The sequence below is a fragment of the Brachyistius frenatus genome, unplaced genomic scaffold (assembly GCF_029030835.1).
Source record: "Brachyistius frenatus isolate BFR_SWC_R1_liver_20210118 unplaced genomic scaffold, ASM2903083v1 Contig_2, whole genome shotgun sequence".
Lineage (NCBI taxonomy): Eukaryota > Metazoa > Chordata > Actinopteri > Embiotocidae > Brachyistius > Brachyistius frenatus.
The window spans coordinates 11,078,749-11,098,507 of NW_027210601.1; the positions used below are offsets into that span (position 1 = coordinate 11,078,749).

General features: G+C 41.9%; 1 protein-coding gene across 1 annotated transcript in view; it reads right to left on the minus strand.

Moving 5' to 3' along the window:
* The window catches only part of csmd2 (CUB and Sushi multiple domains 2), a 250,294-nt gene that overhangs the window by 39,880 nt on the left and 190,655 nt on the right, over positions 1-19,759 (minus strand). Inside the window, exons 40-47 of the mRNA XM_069699145.1 lie at positions 19,625-19,694; positions 15,229-15,345; positions 14,805-15,014; positions 12,993-13,181; positions 9,227-9,404; positions 6,220-6,365; positions 6,043-6,123; positions 5,209-5,322 (exon numbers count right to left, since the gene is read on the minus strand). Coding sequence (XP_069555246.1) covers positions 5,209-5,322; positions 6,043-6,123; positions 6,220-6,365; positions 9,227-9,404; positions 12,993-13,181; positions 14,805-15,014; positions 15,229-15,345; positions 19,625-19,694 — 1,105 coding nt within the window. The remainder of the gene's footprint in view (positions 1-5,208; positions 5,323-6,042; positions 6,124-6,219; positions 6,366-9,226; positions 9,405-12,992; positions 13,182-14,804; positions 15,015-15,228; positions 15,346-19,624; positions 19,695-19,759) is intronic.

Here is a 19,759-nt window from a genome sequence, read left to right on the forward strand (position 1 = left end):
ACACACACACACACACCATCAACTGGAGATCTTGTGGGACATGCCCACGACATGCTTTGACATTTTCCAGTGGTTTCAGTCTGCGTTATCAGACAGCGACACAGCGCTTCTGTCTGTTGTGTTTTTGCTGAAATGCTGTGAAGCCGACCACTTAATCTGCCAGAGCTGTCTGCATGACAAACAAACAAAAAAATCAAACAAAAAAAACAACAACCCCCCCCCAAAAAAAAAAAAAACAAGCAGCAATGTGAAAAGATGCAACATGCTGTTACAGCAGCACAATGAAACTGATATATTGTTGTTCCTATAGTTGACATTTCTTTTGCTGCGTCTCTCTGATTTCTGAAGAGGTACTAGATTGTGAAATAAGTGAGAAAGATATACATTTGTTTTTTCTTATTTGCTTGTAATTGCTTTTGTAGCAAAATCATTTCTGTAAATGATCTCGCTTCTGAATTAACTGTTTTTCTGCTGTAGATTACAGCTTCCTGTGCTTTCTACAGCACATTCATGGCATACTGTAAAATAATCCTCCGAGCCTATTTTGGCATACATAACGGTAGTTAACTGTTTTAACACTGAAGCTGGAACTCAACCCAACAGCTTGTTAAGGGTTTAAGCAATTAAAAAATACCATTTCATACTCGCAGAAAAAAACATACATTTGCCTTGTTAAACACAAACCAGAGGCTTTACTTACTATCATAGGAGACATTGAGGAAAAAAACCACATGCGGGCTTAGAAATGTGATTAAAAAGTACTTCCAAGTGCACATGACGAGGTGCTTTTTGCATGCACACACGTTTTGCATGCGTTTGTCAAACAAGTGTGGCAGAAAAATTAGCTGAAGGGTGGAAATGCCCCTGCTGTGTGGCACAATTTGAATCCCCAAGCAAGTCCTGCCTGAGGGTAAGACAGCACTTGGAACTTGCAGGACCTCCGTTGCATTGGAGAAATGTGAAATGCTCTGAATATAGTTGAAGCAGCGCCTCCTTTGAGGGACAATGTGCGAGTGTAATTTGTTTTGTGTACGTGGATGGGCTCGTGTGTTTGTATCGATGCATGATTGTGTATGCCTTGGCTCAATCACACTCCTCTGTGTGTTCATTATTAAATCTGCGGATGGCAGACAGCCTGGATTCAACAGCATCTGCAAATAATTCTTCGCATTTGTTTTGCCGTGCTTGGCATGTCGACTAGGTGAGGTTTACTGCCCCGGAAAATCGCAGCTGGTGTCAGGTAAGTTGTCACTCACAGTGGGGCATGTAAACATGACTTTAAAATCAGGTTTCTGTCAAACACTTTTTCCAAAACCTTCTGTCACTTGTTGCATTGTGCTGTCAGCTGCAAATCCCTTAAACCAACCTTGCCAGAAGGACTGAAATAAACAGTAAATATCTGCAATCGTCGTTTACCAAAGATCAGAAAACAGTAATTAAGATAATGTAGAATGCAGATAATGTCGAAATTAGCAATTCTACAAAGTATTTCTGGCATCGATCTTTAGAAATAAAGTGACCGTAATGTATGATGATCCTAAATTTCAACAAGTCTGTGAAATCATTTACAACCTCAAGCAGCCTCAGTGGATGTCAAAGGTTTAAATCAATCAATGATGAGGGAACTGATTGCACTAGGAAGTAGCATATCAAATCAAAGAGTGAAGTTCATGAAACTACCAATTCTGGATGAGATGTGAGTCGTCAGTGACCTTTCAGGAAGCTCCAAAGTGTCTTCAAAACAGCATTCAGCTCGCCTCGGAGCTGATGGAAAGATGAGCAGCGGTTCTTATCTATTGGCTGCTACTTATTAATCTAATCCACTTTGAAATGAAGCGTCACTCTGGCTGTAAACAAAAAGGTATTAGGGAACTAATCTGACAGGTGGAAAAAGGCAGCCTCGACGCACAAGGTGAGATTGACGCTGATAGGGCTCAAAATGAAATCTCACTTTAATGAGACGTGGAATGACAATAAGCGGGCAGCAGGACTGGAAATCAGCAAAACACCCATCCTGTTTGTGTGTAAATAGTTCATGGTAAGCAACAGCTTCCCAATAAAAGATGCAGTGGAAGGCGTTCGTGCAGACAAGCACAGGTGCATACACATCTGCATCCACACACACATTTGCGCTCTCCAGTGTGCAGGCATGGACGTACGCATGCATAAACCCACAATATATTGAGCTTGTAGTGCTGCAGTGCTGTTGGAATGTCTTTTCCTCATGTTGGTATTTAATTAGCATAAGCTGAGAAGCGATAGCGACCTGATTGAAGGGGATGGGCCGCAACATAAGTATTAGTGTGGATCAGGACCTAACAACTCAGAGAAGTCAGGGATGACAAAGAAGATGTGAAAAAGGGGGCAGCTGTAATCCATTCTGCGAGACTAAGAAAGGGGGCCAGAAAAGAAATGATAATCAACAGAATTGAAAAAAAGAAAAAGAAGCGAGGGAGGCGAAGGGACGAGGATCAAGAAAGCTCCAGTAACTAGCTGGGAAACTAATGTGATAGATGATTATTGCAGGTTTTAAGCAGAAATCTGTCAGGGGAATAAACATGGGGATTTTGGATCATCAGAACTCATTGTGTTTTCATGAATGAATTCAAGCTTTGCTGTGTGGGATGCTCGAACTCCCCATGGTCTCAGCGGACAGCAGACGGCTGAGGGTCGGGTTACAACCATTATAATTAAAAAGAAGGCAAATCAAACACTGAACAAATCAACTTGTGGCACCAGTGGCAGGAAATACAGGAGAGGCAGACTTTGTATGACTTGGAACAATACTCTGGATTAAATACCCCCCCCCCCCCCACCACCACCACCACCACCACCACCTCCCCTCCTCCCAAAAAAATAAATACAAAAATAAATACAAAATAGTGTGTGTCTGTGTTTACATTTGTACGGTGGTGGATTTTATTTCCCTGCCTGGGTGTCAGTTTTGGGAGACAGAAACATAGAGAGACAGATCTGGGGATTGATAGACACTTGTGTGTTAAAGTGTGTGAGACTAGTGTACACCACACTGTGTTTTGAACCAGCCTCAGACAATGACACACAGAAAAAGAGAGAGGGAGAATTGGGAATAAAGGGTACATGTGTTATGTAAGAACATATTTCTGCTGCTAGCGAGTCAGGGGAGCGAAGAGTCGAGTGCGGGTGGGAGGAGGGGAATGCAGAGGATGAGAGAGGATACTGGGTGCTGAGGGGACAAGAAGCACTGCAGAAGCTGCTGCTGTGGTTCCAGTGCTGCTTCTCTGGAAGACCATCACAGAGTGACAACGTCCACTAGCTGTGTAACCCAGACACAAGCTGGACCAGTGTGGATACGGTGTATGTACAGAGTGTGTGATGGCTGCCATTGAGTGTGTGTGAGGTGGTGGTATTGGTGGTGTGGGGCGCCTGCTAGATGTGCAGGGAGGGTTGTGCTTGTCAGAGCTAGAAGTGGTGATTTGATAGGTGCAGCTGCAGCCGCCATGTCCCCTGCATTTCAATGAGCTGTGCACTTCGTCTCTTCACTGCCCTCCATCTAAGTTTCTCCCCGTCTCACTCTCCTCGCTTTTAAACTCCAGTCCCGCTCTCACTTACTTGCTACACTTCTGCTCATTTAGCAGTTTTTCCTCCATCTTTTCCAGCCGAATTTTGCCCCCTTTTTTGTCAGAGGAATCCTGCTTGTCCAGAGTTATCTCCAACTGCTCTCTTTCCATCAGTTTCTTCTCCCCGTCCAATCTTTTTATTTTCCTTCACACGAGCCTCAGTGTGCTCTTTTAAATTTTCTCTCTCTCCTTTCTACTCCCACTTACTCAACTTCAGCTTTTGTTATCTCTGACCTCTCTGTCACCCCGGTCTGTGTCTATGCAGGGAAAAGTGACAGCTCGGCATTAGAAAGAGGCAGGACGGAGAAGTATGCTGGAAATGTTTGTCACCAGTATGAAGAGAATAAATTATCGGGGCACACGAGACTATAAGTGCAGTTTCACAGCTGAAAAGAACAGAAAAAAGCATTCAACTGTCAATTGGAACTTCCGTGAAGTGAAGTATGCTTCCAGTTGTGCAGGTGCAACTGTAGGTGCAACTGTCTCCTCTGTTCTGCCTCTCCCTGGGTGTCCAAAGTTCTTTATTCCATGTCTTTTTTTTATTAGCCTATACATAGCTCCCATTCCCTTTTCATTGCCCTCTTTCTTTCTTCTAATTCTTTTTTATCTCCCTCCTTTTTTTCCGCCCCATACTAAGAGCATTTGCATAATTCCCCTATTTAGTACTCTAAATTAGTTGCATTTATCAAACTTTGCCTACTCTGCCTCGTCCACCCCAAACAGAATGAGACACACAAAACATTTTAAATGAGACACGCAAAAAGAAAGATATATGCTTTTATGATATTGTGAAGCAGAGAGAAACAGAGGGACCCCTGTATGCACCCAGTCTCTTGCCTAGAGGAAAAGTGTTTTAAACAAGATACAGTGTTATGATGGTGTGTGTGTGTGTGTGCGGTGGGGGGGAACTCATGGAATCCTCTGGGAGGATGATATCTCTGCATGTGAGCGCGCCACAGCAGCCACCCTCGTCCTCGTGGGAGCTGAGCATCAGCCCTAGAGATGGGAACTGGTACCAAACTGATATGTGGCTGTTGCTCCATGACTACAGGCAGAAAGAGCCCCCATGGGAGCCAGAAATAAGGTAAAACTCAAACTAGTGCATGAGTCTATGATTAGAGAACAATGACTTCTATAACCCTTCTGAAAAGAAACTCCTGGCAGATGGAGACAGCGCTCTCCTGTTTTGTAATATGAACTCCATTTATTTTCAGGCTGCATTTAAATTGCATGGAAATTGAGCTGAAAGTGTGGATCATTTTTAAAAGCCTGTTAATTTAAAGATGCGATAAAAAATAATCTTTTTCATAACGTGACTTGTGGACATCGCATTTAAATATATTGTTATTTAGCAGTTGAATGTCATGTTTCACCAGAAGAGAGAGACAGAATTGACTCTAAAAAACTAGTCGGCATACTGTGGACATTTGAGATATCTGTATTTGTGTAGTCTATTGATTTTCAGGGAGACAATAACAAAAGACCATGCTAAAGCTAAACTGGAAATAGTTCAAAAAGTGGGCTCCAAACAGACTCGGGTACAACTGCCCTGAATGTTAGAAAATATAGATATATACCACTGGTACTTAGGCTGCTAACATACACTTACCATCGCATGAAGGTGGAGGCCCCTCAAATTCCAAGTGTGTACCCAGCCGACAGGTCAGGATGCTGTTTCCACTTAACTGGTAGCCTGGTAGACATCGGTATCGCACTATGTCACCTGAACATAAAGAGGGGGGAGGGAAAGGTACAATCAGAGACAAAACAGAGATGATGGCAGCAATCCTGATGACTGATACCGGGCAAAAAACCCAAAACTTAATTCATGCTAATTTGACATGACATGGAAGTAATTACAATCTATTGTGTTTCTTGGTAAAAAAAAATAGAAAGGTAACAGAGGAAAAGAGTACCATAAATAATCCAAGCTGATGATCCTATAGATGAAACACTACTGCTCAACTTGTCCACTATATAGTTGACTATGTAGTGTACATGTGGCCAATCCAAGTAAATCTCTTGTTGCTACCTTTGCGTCTCTGAATAAGAACGAGTCAAGGTGGAATGTAAATAAACCAATAAGGATAATTCATCTTCATTGTCCCCACAAGTAATGAGGGCACCTGCCCCGAATCCCATTGGCTTTCTCATTATTTTGTCATAATCACTCATTTATACTGGTGCCTCAAAAGTCCCTGGGCGATGTTGTTTGAGGTGAGTCTGTATTCAATTCCACTGACTTATGCGTTGCATAGTCAGTGCAACGTAAACTGTCAAAGCCAGAAAGTAAACTGACAGCTGGATTAACTCTTCAAAATGCTTCAATTCCACAAGTCACCATTGGAACAACATATAATACAGAAGAGGCCGCAGTGTGTGCCTCGATAGGAGTGAGTGTGTCTCTCGTATATGCATGATTTATGACAGCATTTCCACCTACCGATTTTAAATTCTTTGCTTGCCATCAGGATCTCTGCGTTTGCGATGATCGGTGGAGGCAGGCAGTGCTGCAGTCTGTAAGCTTTATTGAGAAAAGCAACGACATGAAAGGAGTCAAACACAGAAAATATGTAAATTATCACGTAGAAATACAGATCAAGTCGGATAATATACGTACCTTGATAGCTGATACGGAACAGTCCGCCCTTCTCTGTGTTGCTACGGAAACGGATCAGCACCTGATTGGATGTGCTGCTGGGTGGTTCATTGGGCTCTCCGTCGGTGAACACACCGAGTTTCCTGGCAGTCTCCTGTGGCCCGTCCCTAAAAGGGGGAAAAAAATGTCAGAGGTGGACTGTGACTTTAAAAGCAACGACACATCAGAGACAGCAGCCTCTGCTCAACAGCACACTCACTTTCTAACTGTGATGCACCTTGAGGCTCGGTGACACAAACAGAACTAAGCCACATGCCAGATTATTGTCAAGCAGTTTCCAGCAGCAGAGTATAATCAAGCTGCTCTCACTTCGTCAAACCCAAAGCAATTACTCTGGCCTGCTCTGGGTGATTATGTTAAAATAAGGTAAAAATTACAGATAAGAGTGGAATGACAGGTTTGGGTTGCGCCGTTCCTGCCTAACAACTATCCGGTGGGAGTGTCTCTGGAAGCTGTGGCCCAGCCTTGGCAGTCCCCCGGTGTGGGCATGGCCGATTAAGCCAGCTCCCAGATTCCTGCCACAACCATTCAGCTTAAAAACCATCTGTCTTTGGCTGTCAGACTGGGCATGGGAGATTACAAGCAGCTCTGGAAACGGCTGGCTAGGGACTGCTGCCTGACAGCGCTCTAGCCAAGCCGCCATTACGGGGCCCATTTCCTTGGCTCAGTAGTTCAGTGGATAGATACACAGCAGTGGTAACTGGAAACTAGGGAACATGATAGTCCCCATCTTGGCTCTGCAGGAACTTGTTGGGAAAGATCAACACAGTGGGAGCCATTTACAGCAGATAAACAATACGATAGAAAGTGGACATTTTGGCTCGCTTTAGCCTCGCCTACTTGAACCCTCCATGGTATAATAATCTTCCCACGGATTCCTATAACCAGCCAAAAACGTAAAGCAATACATGTCACCCCCACACCATGTGGACTTTTCATATGGTCGTCGAGTTGCCAGGCTGGCTGGCAGTCAGATCTCCGGTCTCACTGAGAACTGGGACCTTCAGAGGCTATCTCAGGGAGAGGGGATCAACTGAGACTGGCAGCCACCATGCATGCAAAATCCTATCTTTTGGTGGTACATATGGCAGGTTCAGCCATGCATTATGGAGGTGATGAAAGGAAGCTTTGCCCCTCGATACTCAGTCAGGTATAGGGACATACGCCGGCCACTTAAACATCCAGACACAAACATTAATACACACACACACACACACACACACACACACACACACACACACACACACACACACACACACACACACACACACACACACACACACACACACACACACACACACACACTTCTCCACCAGCCAAATTCGACTCTCTGACTCCCACACACTGTGGGAGTGGGGGACTTTAGACCACCTACTCTCCTCTGATTACTCCTCCAGGGATGATTGCACTCATTCCCTGTTATTGTTTGGTAATTAAGACAGATGATATATTTAATTTATTGGAATTAAGATTGAATACACAAGTATTAAAGCATTTGTCATGCTCAGAGGATTCTGCTGTGGCTTTACTTTACAATTTATGTCTTAAAAGAATATACTAAAATGCTGCATGACTGAAAAACTGTCTTTGTAATATTATCCCACATTTTGTATAGTGAGGTTGAACAGACATTAACAAATATGAAAGAGGGTCAGGTGATGTCAAGGCGAAGGCCAAATAGCAGCATTGACATAAGAAAATAAAGAGATGATATGAAACAGCAAAGCAGAGGTGAGGTTTTGACCTGCAGTTTGGCTTTCTGTTACCAATGTAATGAATGGAAAAAATGAGAAATACACATGGGGCCTGATTTACTAAAGGCTTGTGTGGGTAAAATCAAGTGCAAACTCTTCACCGCCCACCAAAAAATGTCCAAGCTGATCTACCAACAAGTGCAGTGAGGATTGCGTCTTTCAAATGTGCAATTTAACACACGTTGTCCATTTTGCGTGTTTGCCTGCATGCATATGTAATATTGGACGTTTCTACTTGAAGGTATAAAACACTGGGAGGGAACATGCAAATAGAACAATTTAGCACCAGCAACGATATTTACTAAACCTGAAAGTAGAAACAGCAGAGGAGATTGCCTGAGTATTTTAGTACGACTGAAAGGCACATTAGGAGAGATGGCTGCTCTTATTGTGGTTAGAAGGAGACGCAGAGAAACCAAATAATACGTACCAACGTGGTTCTACACCTCTGTAAATATTTTTGATGCCAGAGGCATACATTATTCAGACCATCTTCTCATAATTTCATCTATTGATCTTTTTGTTATTTCCATGGCATTGACTTTCTGATCATTTCCTATATTGCAGTTTGTTCTTGTTATATTCATATTTATTCATTTCAATGGGATCAGACTTCCTTTTCCTTTTGTGGTCGTTCTATTAGAATGACTGGAATCACTTTAACACACTCAAATACCTAATTTAAACAGAGCGATTTGCACCTGATATCAAAGATGCAAATACTTTAAGTAAATCACCCGCAAAACGGGTGCGAAATAAATTTACAAACTTTTGGAATAAAAATGCAATTTAGCACCCTTTATTTGCAATCTCTAAATCAGGCCCATGGTTGGAGGCTGAATTTGTTTGCAAGAAATCCAGCCACAACATCACATTGAGACGACTGAATGAAAAGAGGTGGGGGCAGACGACCTGAAGATTAGATATCTAGACCCTGACTCAATTTTGTAAAGCAGAGATGGATATGGGGAAAAAAGCTGGAGGCGTAGGAAGTGATGACAAGTGGTTGAAAAAAAAAAACATTGAAACATTCCAATTCAACTTGTTTGTGTGACGAACAGAGTTAAACATATTATTGAGATTACCTTGAATTTTTGGCTTGACTATTAGTAGAAAACTGTTTAAATATTTCAAAATTAGCTGAATTTTTAAGGTGCAACATATACGTTCTTTCGCATAATTTACTTGGACTCTGTGAAGCTGTCGTTTCTTACCAGAGAGTAATGAAGTCATGCGGCCCGTGAACCTGCAGCAGGGTGAAGTTGACTTTGATGCCGAAGCCAGGAGTCACAGTGATCAACCAGGAGCAGTCAGCTGAGCTCGGGTACTCCTCTGGGTAACCCGGGGAGAAGATGGTCCCATTTTCTGATGTGATGTTCCCATCACAGGGCACTGAGAGAAGAGGAGGAAGGGAGGGAGTGAGGGAGAGAGGGAGGGGGAGAGGGGGTGTATCAGTGGGCCAGGAATACAACAGGACAGATGCATAATTCAGCTGCAATCAGTGGAAAAAAAGAGGGTTTTTCCTCCTCCTCTTCTTCCTATGCTTCCCTTCTCACTGTCTCTACCCCCCTCTTCTTCGCTCTTCGTCTATTGCCCAGGCGCTTGTCTGAGCTAAAGATTAGCCAGTAAAGCCTGTTAGTAAGTGGGGACTTGGATGGAGTGTTTTGCTAAGATAAGGCCTCAACCCTTTCCCATTGGGGCTGAAGAGAGGGGGGATGGAGATGAGGCGAGGGTTTGGTGTGGACTGGGCTTTTGAGGTGTGTGTGTATATGTACAGTATGTGCATGTGGAGCAGATATGCATGAGTGTTAAAACTCAGAGCGACACTAAAGGTTACAACAGCATGTCCATGTCAGACATGGTAACACAGGAACCCCACGCATGCCTGTAACCCTGAAGTTTGTAAAAAAAACAGACATAAACACAATAAAACACATACTCAACCATCATAAACACATTGTAGCTTCAAATCAGCAAACATAGCAATTGTCACTATATTTAAAATATTCCTCAGGAATTTAGGAGAATCTAACTAATTTAGCGATTTAAGCAGCCTAACATTCCCGCTGATGCCCCCGGAGGAAGCTCATATTCACTGTGGTGGAGCAGGGAAAATCAGTAAGGAGCAGTAATCGCAGCAGTGCAGGCTTCTCAAGCAACCCCGACAGGGTATTCAGTTTAATGACAGACCCTTTGATTCCTGTGGGTGGAAGATCATTCCCAAAGCAGGGATTGCATGTTTTACCCCTCTGTGTTTCTCTCTCTCAGGTTATGTGTGTGTTTCTGTTGTACAACCGCCTGCTTTAGTCCTGTGGTCGAGTGGCACCCTCTGATGCCGCCTCACCTGTTACATGAACTATGGATTTGACCCATTGATTACACCCTGGACACTCTATGGAGTTGCACCTCTGGCTGACTCATCGACTGGCAAGCTACTTAAGGCTCGTGTGTTTGCTTCAAGGGCCAGGTAGTAACAGAAAATATGAAACAGGATTGGGGCTGTTTAAAGAAAATAAAGAATTTGGGTAATAGATTAAAAAAAAATGAAATTAGAAGATTACTCCCGGGAAAACTTGACCTTTTACATTTTTAAATCCTTACTCACGGCTAATATTTGCTCCATCTACGAGGTATTAACTCAGAGACTGTATTTCTTAGGGCTCCTTCTGTCAATGTTATTTCACGTGTGAATGCCTCCATTTTAAAGGTGAAATGTGGTACTTTTACATATAAATGACCGTCTGTAACATTGAAGCCCTTTCCACATGGGTTCATACAATGCTGATTAAGCCTATCACCACCAGAAGACTCTCTCTGTATTTCACAGGTCACAGAGTTTTTTAAATCTAATGTCTGGTGAGACATTCCCACGCTGGTCAAATACACACATACTCTATGGGCAGAGCATGCGCACCAGACATCATCCGGTTTAGCACGATGCTAACTTGAATGGGGATAAAATAATTCAACCTTCCAGACTTTGTGATGGTGAGTGATAACGAGTCATGTTGGGGGGGTTTCGATGCTCAAAACCATGATGTCAGCATGTGATGACCGTGGTTTTGTAATTACTCTCACTGGCCGAAAGGACAGACAACAGTACTGCATTGCGGGTGTATCTTGACATTTTATTAGTGTGAACCAAATTTCTTGTCAATAAAACTGTCTAAATGATGGATTAAAAAATGGTAAAACAATATATATAGTAGATTTTAGTGTGGTACCCTAGTACAGATGCTAATTTAAGTCCTCACTTCTTCCCACTTTCCAGTCTGTATCTTTTCACAGAGAATAGGAGACTGAAAAGGGTATTTCCTCCCCACTGATTTATACAGCATCTGTTAAGAAAACACGCCTCTATTCAGTTCAATCAAAATATAGGAAATGGGAGAGAGGGAGGAGGAGATGACACAACAAAGGTCAAGTGCAGAGGCACAGCGGAGTGTAATGATAATAATAATCCTAACACAAGTAGGCTAGTGCAGCAGAGGTACCAAAAATCTATGTACTGATGTCTCTCATCCCCCCCCTTAGAGGAAATCTATGCAAATACTGGAGTAACAGAGAGACTGACGAGCATATTGTGCTGCTCTGAGGTCAAGTGTAATTGTAAAAACCTGGTCTGCTACATCACAATGATAGCCAATCAGTACATTAAGTTTGCTACAAAAATAAAGTAATCTTTGCGCATTCAAGAAAAATATAATCATTAAAATGACTGAATGGAAAAAGGATTTAAACTTGGGAACATTTTTTGAGGCTTTCACCAAAATATGAAATAAAACAGGATTTTTTTCAAATCAAAACCTGCAGTGGCAATAAGCCAGTTAGGCACTTGTGGCACCGGTATTCAGAAAGGGGTATGTCCAACCTCTTCATCTCTACTTCCTCAACCTAGGTCATCACGATAAAGCCAATTCAATTACCCGCCCAGTCAGAGGCCACGAGACTACCATCTCCTGGTAAACATGCATAGCAAATACACCATAGAACACACACGCACCCGTCTACGTGCACACACATCGCATGTTAATGGGTGTACACATTCTATACAAACAGACACGCGAATACACGTGTGCAGACAAAGTAGTGAATACATCTACATTACCTAATTTATTTATCTGACTACACTGAAGCATGTCAGTTAGTGTTTACCGGCAGAAATACATTACCGGACTGGTATGTACTGATGCATATAAAATACTGTAGATTGCACTGGCATAGAAAGGAGTTGCATTTGATTAGTATACATCATTACAGAAATAAAGAACTGCAATGATAATAACACCGATAATAATATATTAATTAAATAATAATTTGCACATCACAGGTCTAATGTCCTGCAGGTCTGTGGCAATAATCTTTCACCTTTGAGCTTGACATGAATGAAGATGAGGCCCATAAATATGAAAATAGCTGAGAGAATAAACTCTATCCCTTGTTCCCTCTTCATTTTCACTCGGCCGCTCCTTCTCTCGCTCCCATTTATCTCCCTGCTCATCCATTCAGTCCCAGAGTCATGGCCATCACCTCCCTCTGTAATTTTGCCTGACTTATTGAATAATTGACAGCTGGAGCGTGAGAATGTGGGTCAAGGACAAGGCAAAATAAAGAGCATTCATTACTTTTCTTTTCAATTTAGACCCTCTTTTATTCATCTTTTATTTGTCTCCTTCACTCCTCTTTAGCACAGTATTGATTTTCATTGAAGAGTACTTTGCTTCATTAATAGGGGATAATAATTCAGTTTAATGATATTATTCATACTAGATAATCATTATCTCCATGGCCAAATTTTGCACTAATGCTATAACAGCTCAATACATACTTTTAACAGGAAGTTATCGTGTTATTAGTTCAGTTCTGCATTCATGTGGCGGTTCAGCGGGTCTCGTGTTTGGACCTATTCTAGTTTCAGGTAAACAAATGCATCAGATTTGCATGTTACTTTGGTGTTTGGGTGCATCTGATGTTGCTCACCTTCACAGCGAGGGAAAGGGTTATCCCAGTTGCGGGTGGTGCCATGCTCACAGGTGAGGATGGAGTGTCCCATCAGCTGATACCCCGGCAGACACTCAAAGGAAATAGACTGGCCCACATTGAAGCCAGCGCCCACCACCACTCCGTATCGGAAAGGCTCTGGATCTGGGCACTCCTGGAGTTTATATGCTAAGGGAGAAAAAAAAAAAAAAAAGGAAAAAAAAAAGGGGGGGGAGCAATGACATCACTCAATTCAAATCAGTTAAACATTAAAACTAGACACTTTTATTCAGCCATGTATTAAACACAATACATGTAGTACCCTTGACATACCCTTGACAGTGGAATTGTAAAAATTTCATAAAATTAGAAAAATAAATAAAAACAACCAACAATATTCTGTAGTTGTAAAATATGTCTATGCCCCAATGTAATCAGATCAACAAAGTAAATGAGAAAAACATTTTTTCTCAAGGTCTACTGGTTGGGGGGTGGTTGTGGTTTGGATGCTGGCCAATTTAATGTTTCAAATTTTTCTCTCTCTGAGGCTACAATATCAATGAATTCACACAACCACCACAGTTGTGCCTCAGCATCCAAATTCTCTGCTTCCAGACAACAACAGTGTTACAGTAGAGCATCCTCTACCTTTATTTTCCACTTTTAATACTCCATTATGTGTCTGTTGTTCCTTGGGCTCAACCTCCCACTCACTTTGAGTTTGCAGAGGAAAAATAAAATGCCAGAGGCGGGTTTGACTTGTACCGGAGTAAGGAGTATGATGCAGTCATCAGAAGTAGTGTGGGCACATAATTCTTACTTCTTTTTTTTTTTCTCTCCTGGATACAAAACCAGAGCAGGCAGTGAGCCTTGAAGAGCTAGGATATAAATATGAGTAAAGGGATTGATTTCTATGGATCACAGCTTCCCTATTGTAGGAGATAACTCATGCAAAGACTGCAAAAGGGGGGTATTTGCAAATATAATGCTTGATTTATATGCTAATGTACACATAATTATGTAAATGCACAATGCTACCTTTTGATTTAATGGCTCGTTTGTTGAATCACAAAATACAAACTGTGTGCCTGTTGCATTTGTAGACAGGGGCAATTCATTCCTTGTAGCCATGCAGATACGCAGTGAAGCCTTTTATTGGCACATGGTGAGGCAGCCTTTTTAAGTGATCAACAGTTTTATACACACAGATTTATAGATCTTGGGAATTGACTGGCTCTGTGAGCTGATTAGTTTGACGCAGACACTTCTGGGGCTAATTCAGCAGTGTTATGGCTGCATGAATAAACCTCGTGCTGAAGCAACAGTAATTGTACATAAGTGTACTTCCAAATATAAAAGTAAGCACTCTGAGAGATTATGATTGATCAGTCTTCTCTTCACGAGATATAATTCATCTCTGTGACTTTCTTATACAGATCCCATAATTGTGTCACTTCAAGCAAATATCTCTGATTATCTTTATATTATATTAGTTCTGAAAACTACATTCTGCTTACGTACCTTTCAGTGACAAGCAAAGATGGTCTGAAGCAACCAAAAAGTGCAAAGCACACTGAAGTAATTACTAGTTTGATCAATGCAGAAGAAAGCAACTCATAATACTGGTATTGTCTCAGCAAAGAGCAAACTTTTATCCTGGCCCTTGTTATAAAATTATATATTAACTACTCAAGTGTATTTTATTTAGCCACATTCCGAAGTCTGATCATAAATCTGTGCTTCCGTCATCAGAATCATTTACAAGGATCTTTAAGGAGACTTTGTTATCGATTGGCATGTTTGTATTCTTACCTTGGTATTCAAACCTGAAACCTGGTTTGTTCTGCGAATGGTCGCTGTGGAAATAGACTGTGGTCTCGTGGGAGGTGGTGAGAAGGGAGGAGGGAATATCTTGGCCACTGAATCGGCCAATCACAGCGCTCGTATCAAGGGGCCCATTGCGTATCTCCAGGAAATCGTGGTTGGCCTCTGTGGAGAAGTTGAGGAACTGGACGTGGGCTCCTGGGAAAGGAATCGAAAAATGGTCTTCAGAATTTGTTCTTGAGATGCTACAAACTCTCGCACAGGCTCACAGACCTAACCGTGTTTAACAAGACGTATCTACAATTATAAATGTTGTCATTCCACAGTCCAACTTTAGAAGATGTATAATTAAAGGTTCTTCAGTGTGGAAATGCCAATGTGACATGCTGCAAGAGCATCTCATGTTGCTCACCGTAACCAACTGGCAGGTAGATCCTCCAGGTGCAGTCGCTGTTGCTCGGGTAGTTGCCAGGGAAACCGGGACTGAGAATCATACCCTCCATCTCCTCCAGGATTCCTCCACATTGAGCTAGCACAGGCCAGACAAAGCATTTCATTAGCATCTGCAAATGCTGATTGTACCACAATAGATTTTTACAAATATGGTTCAAAACAGTTCTTTACTTAATGGTGGCAGTCTTGAACAATTACATTGTTAGTTTCTAAAAATTCTATTGTATAATGTGCATATGTCTGTTTTTTTTTTTTTTTAGATAAGGCATACTGGAAGTCAAATATTTTGTCATTTTAAACCAAAAGCTGGGAAAACAAAACTTAAAACCAAAATTAGCTTCGAACCCTCAAATTGTACCCGTCTCGTTTCACGACAGTAAATGCAGGAAAGCTGATCTATTCACTTCGACTCTGTCTTCACACCAAATGTGAACTTTTTTCAATTAAATAAATTTTAGGAGCAAAAAAAATATATGTATTTCTACAAAATTCAATATAAAAACATAACACAATTGCAAACATTCTTAAATGGTTTGAATATAAAGATACAGCAACTCATCCAATGGGGCGACTATGGAGCCCTCCACTTCATACTTATACAGTATCATATACATGGCAAAAGATACATGCTATTAAAGTGTCATGTACTTCATGCTTCTCCTTTCATGTTAAACCACTGATGAATAAATGTTTCTTTGACGGAAATTCAGGGCTAACACTCAGAAGAGTTGGAATTAGAAAAAAATAAAAATAAAAAAAATAAAATAAAGGGCTGGGCTAAAAAAATATGAAAAGAGTAGATCCTGATACCATAATTAAAAAAGATGAAAGAAGGATGCTGCAACTAATGGCAAATTAATTAGCTGACTCAATGAAAAAGAAAGACAGAGGTACTGCAATGGAAGAAGATTAAGAAATAAATGGGACAAACAGTCGACATAAGTCCGTGGAAGGAGACAACCACTGTGTTTCTGCACGAAATACAGTGAGTACGGAAAGTATTCAGACCACTTTACATTTTTCACTCTTTGTTTCATTGCAGCCATTTGCTAAAATCAAAAAAGTTCATTTCATTTCTCATTAATGTACACTCAGCACCCCATCTTGACAGACAAAAACAGAAATGTAGAAATTTGTGCAAATTTATTAAAAAAGAAAAACTGAAATATCACATGGTCATAAGTATTCAGACCCTTTGCTGTGACACTCATATTTAACTCACATGCTGTCCATTTCTTCTGATCCTCCTTGAGATGGTTCTATTCCTTCATTGGAGTCCAGCTGTGTTTAATTAAACTGATTGGACTTGATTAGGAAAGGCACACACCTGTCTATATAAGACCTTACAGCTCACAGTGCATGTCAGAGCAAATGAGAATCATGAGGTCGAAGGAACTGTCCAAGGAGCTCAGAGACAGAATTGTAACAAGGCACAGATCTGGCCAAGGTTACAAAATCATTTCTGCAGCACTCAAGGTTCCTAAGAGCACAGTGGCCTCCATAATCCTTAAATGGAAGAAGTTTGGGACGACCAGAACTCTTCCTAGACCTGGCCGTCCAGCCAAACTGAGCAATCGTGGGAGAAGAGCCTTGGTGAGAGAGGTAAAGAAGAACCCAAAGATCACTGTGGCTGAGCTCCGGAGATGCAGTAGGGAGATGGGAGAAAGTTCCACAAAGTCAACTATCACTGCAGCCCTCCACCAGTCGGGGCTTTATGGCAGAGTGGCCCGACGGAAGCCTCTCCTCAGTGCAAGACATATGAAAGCCCGCATAGAGTTTGCCAAAAAACACATGAAGGACTCCCAGACTATGAGAAATAAGACTCTCTGGTCTGATGAGACCAAGATTTAACTTTTTGGCATTAATTCTAAGCGGTATGTGTGGAGAAAACCAGGCACTGCTCATCACCTGCCCAATACAATCCCAACAGTGAAACATGGTGGTGGCAGCATCATGCTATGGGGGTGTTTTTCAGCTGCAGGGACAGGACGACTGGTTGCAATTGAAGGAAAGATGAATGCGGCCAAGTACAGAGATATCCTGGAAGAAAACCTCTTCCAGAGTGCTCTGGACCTCAGACTGGGCCGAAGGTTCACCTTCCAACAAGGCAATGACCCTAAGCACACAGCTAAAATAACAAAGGAGTGGCTACGGAACAACTCTGTGACCATTCTTGACTGGCCCAGCCAGAGCCCTGACCTAAACCCAATTGAGCATCTCTGGAGAGACCTGAAAATGGCTGTCCACCAACGTTCACCATCCAACCTGACGGAACTGGAGAGGATCTGCAAGGAAGAATGTCAGAGGATCCCCAAATCCAGGTGTGAAAAGCTTGTTGCATCATTCCCAAGAAGACTCATGGCTGTACGAGCTCAAAAGGGTGCTTCTACTCAATACTGAGCAAAGGGTCTGAATACTTATGACCATGTGATATCTCAGTTTTTCTTTTTTAATAAATTTGCACAAATTTCTACATTTGTTTTTTTCTGTCAAGATGGGGTGCTGAGTGTACATTAATGAGAAATAAAATGAACTTTTTTGATTTTAGCAAATGACTGCAATGAAACAAAGAGTGAAAAATGTAAAGGGGTCTGAATACTTTCCGTACCCACTGTAAGTGAAGGGTTAAATGTTATCCTGTAGCAGAAAAAAGCCTGAGGTAATCAGGGAACTGCTGATGCTTGCAAACACAATGAATCTTCCCCCGACTTCAACCAATCACGGCCCGAGATGGAACTAATTAGGCAATTGTGGGTTGTTCCAATAAGCGCAGCCCGTTTGTCAAGGACTTCTCACAGACAGGAACACTTGGAGTAAGAGAGAAGGAACCTAATGCAGTTTAATTTTTGTTTTCAGCGTGTGTATTCAGCTTTAAAGGTAGACATACCAAATTAATTTTAAAAGTACAAAAGTTCAACCCAAAGCACAAACCACTGACTATCAAATTAGATTTGTTTTGTTTTGATCTTATATTTTGTTTTTGTTTTTTCATGGGGGTTACAAGCAAGATCGTCTCTGGTAGGTAAAGTACCAGACCGTCCATGATGCACTAAAGTATTTTCCTCTCTCTTTCGCTCAATACCCTTATGGCATCATTAAATTTCATTAACTTCATGTTTTCTCTCTCCCATCATTTTTCTAATTGTTTATTGTCTCTTGAAGCAGTTCTCCTCACTTGCGTAGTTCTGTGTTTTCTTTTGCAGCCCCGGTCTTTGGTCTGTGATTACTAGCACCACCAACCACTTATTGGGCCTCATTCACCAATATCTTCTTAAGATTTTTCTTAAATTTGTTCTTAAGAAATGTCCTAAGAAAAAGTCGACATCAGATTCATGACGTGTTCTTAAACCCCAGATTTGTTTGCATATGTGTCCCTATCTCGATGAATCCCAAAGTCCTCGTAAATTGAAAGCGTGTGCCAGTTGTTCCTAATTAGCATAAGTAAACACCCTGCCAATGCCCATAAAAGGGCATGACACTGCAGTGCTGTGAGTCCCAGACAGTGAGGGAGAAGAAAGAAGTTGAGAGAAACATAAATAGTGCCTGTGGTGCAGCGGACTCCAAAAGAACAACTACGCTAGTTCTGAAGCTTGAGGTGCTGCTGCAGGAGGTGAACAGAAAAAGCGCTGTCATATTTAATAGTGTAAGAACTGGATGTAAAATTCAAAACAAAAAAAGGTGCATGCGCTTATTGCTCCTTCAGTGACCACTATGTCAGGACAACACCGCAAAAACAACTCTGTAAAAATAACCAGCAGCTTGCAGACTGTCCTGCAGCAGCACCTCCAGACCTGCACCCACATCCTGTTCACCTGTTCTCAGATGCTGGACATCCAGAAGTGAAAGGCCAAAACACTGACACAGAACTGTTGGTGAATGAGGCCCATTGTTCTTTTCTTTTCTTCCCTTCCTGTCCCCTCACTCCAACTGGTTGAGGCAGATGGCCACGAACCTGTGAGTCGGATTCTGTTGGATGTTTCTTCCTGTTAAAAGGGAGTTTTTTTCTTGACACTTGTTGAAAATATTTTCTTCCTGTTAAAGGGGAGGTTGTTTTTTTTCCCCTCCAAGCCGCTGCTCATGTGGGAATTGTTGAGTTCTTTTGTATGACATTGTAAAGTTCTATTGTCAGGTCTTTACAATATTTGTTTGCACTACCACCCACCCCCACCATCATCCCCCAACACTGCCCCCCACCCTCATTTTTGTTTTATCACCAGCCGCCACTGAATGCTGTATAATACTTGAAATAGCACGCATCAGACAAAGGGTCCCAAAGAAAGAAAAAACAGTACGAACCTAAAAAGATGTATGATGGAACATGGAAAAAAAAATAAGGAAAAGAAAGGTAATTATACCGATGCAGAGCGGAGGTGGGTAGTTCCATCGTCTGACGGTTCCAGGCATACAGGTGATGTGTGAGTTCCCCTACGAGGAGCATTGAAGCGCCGATGTGTGCAAACACACACACACACACACACACACACACACAC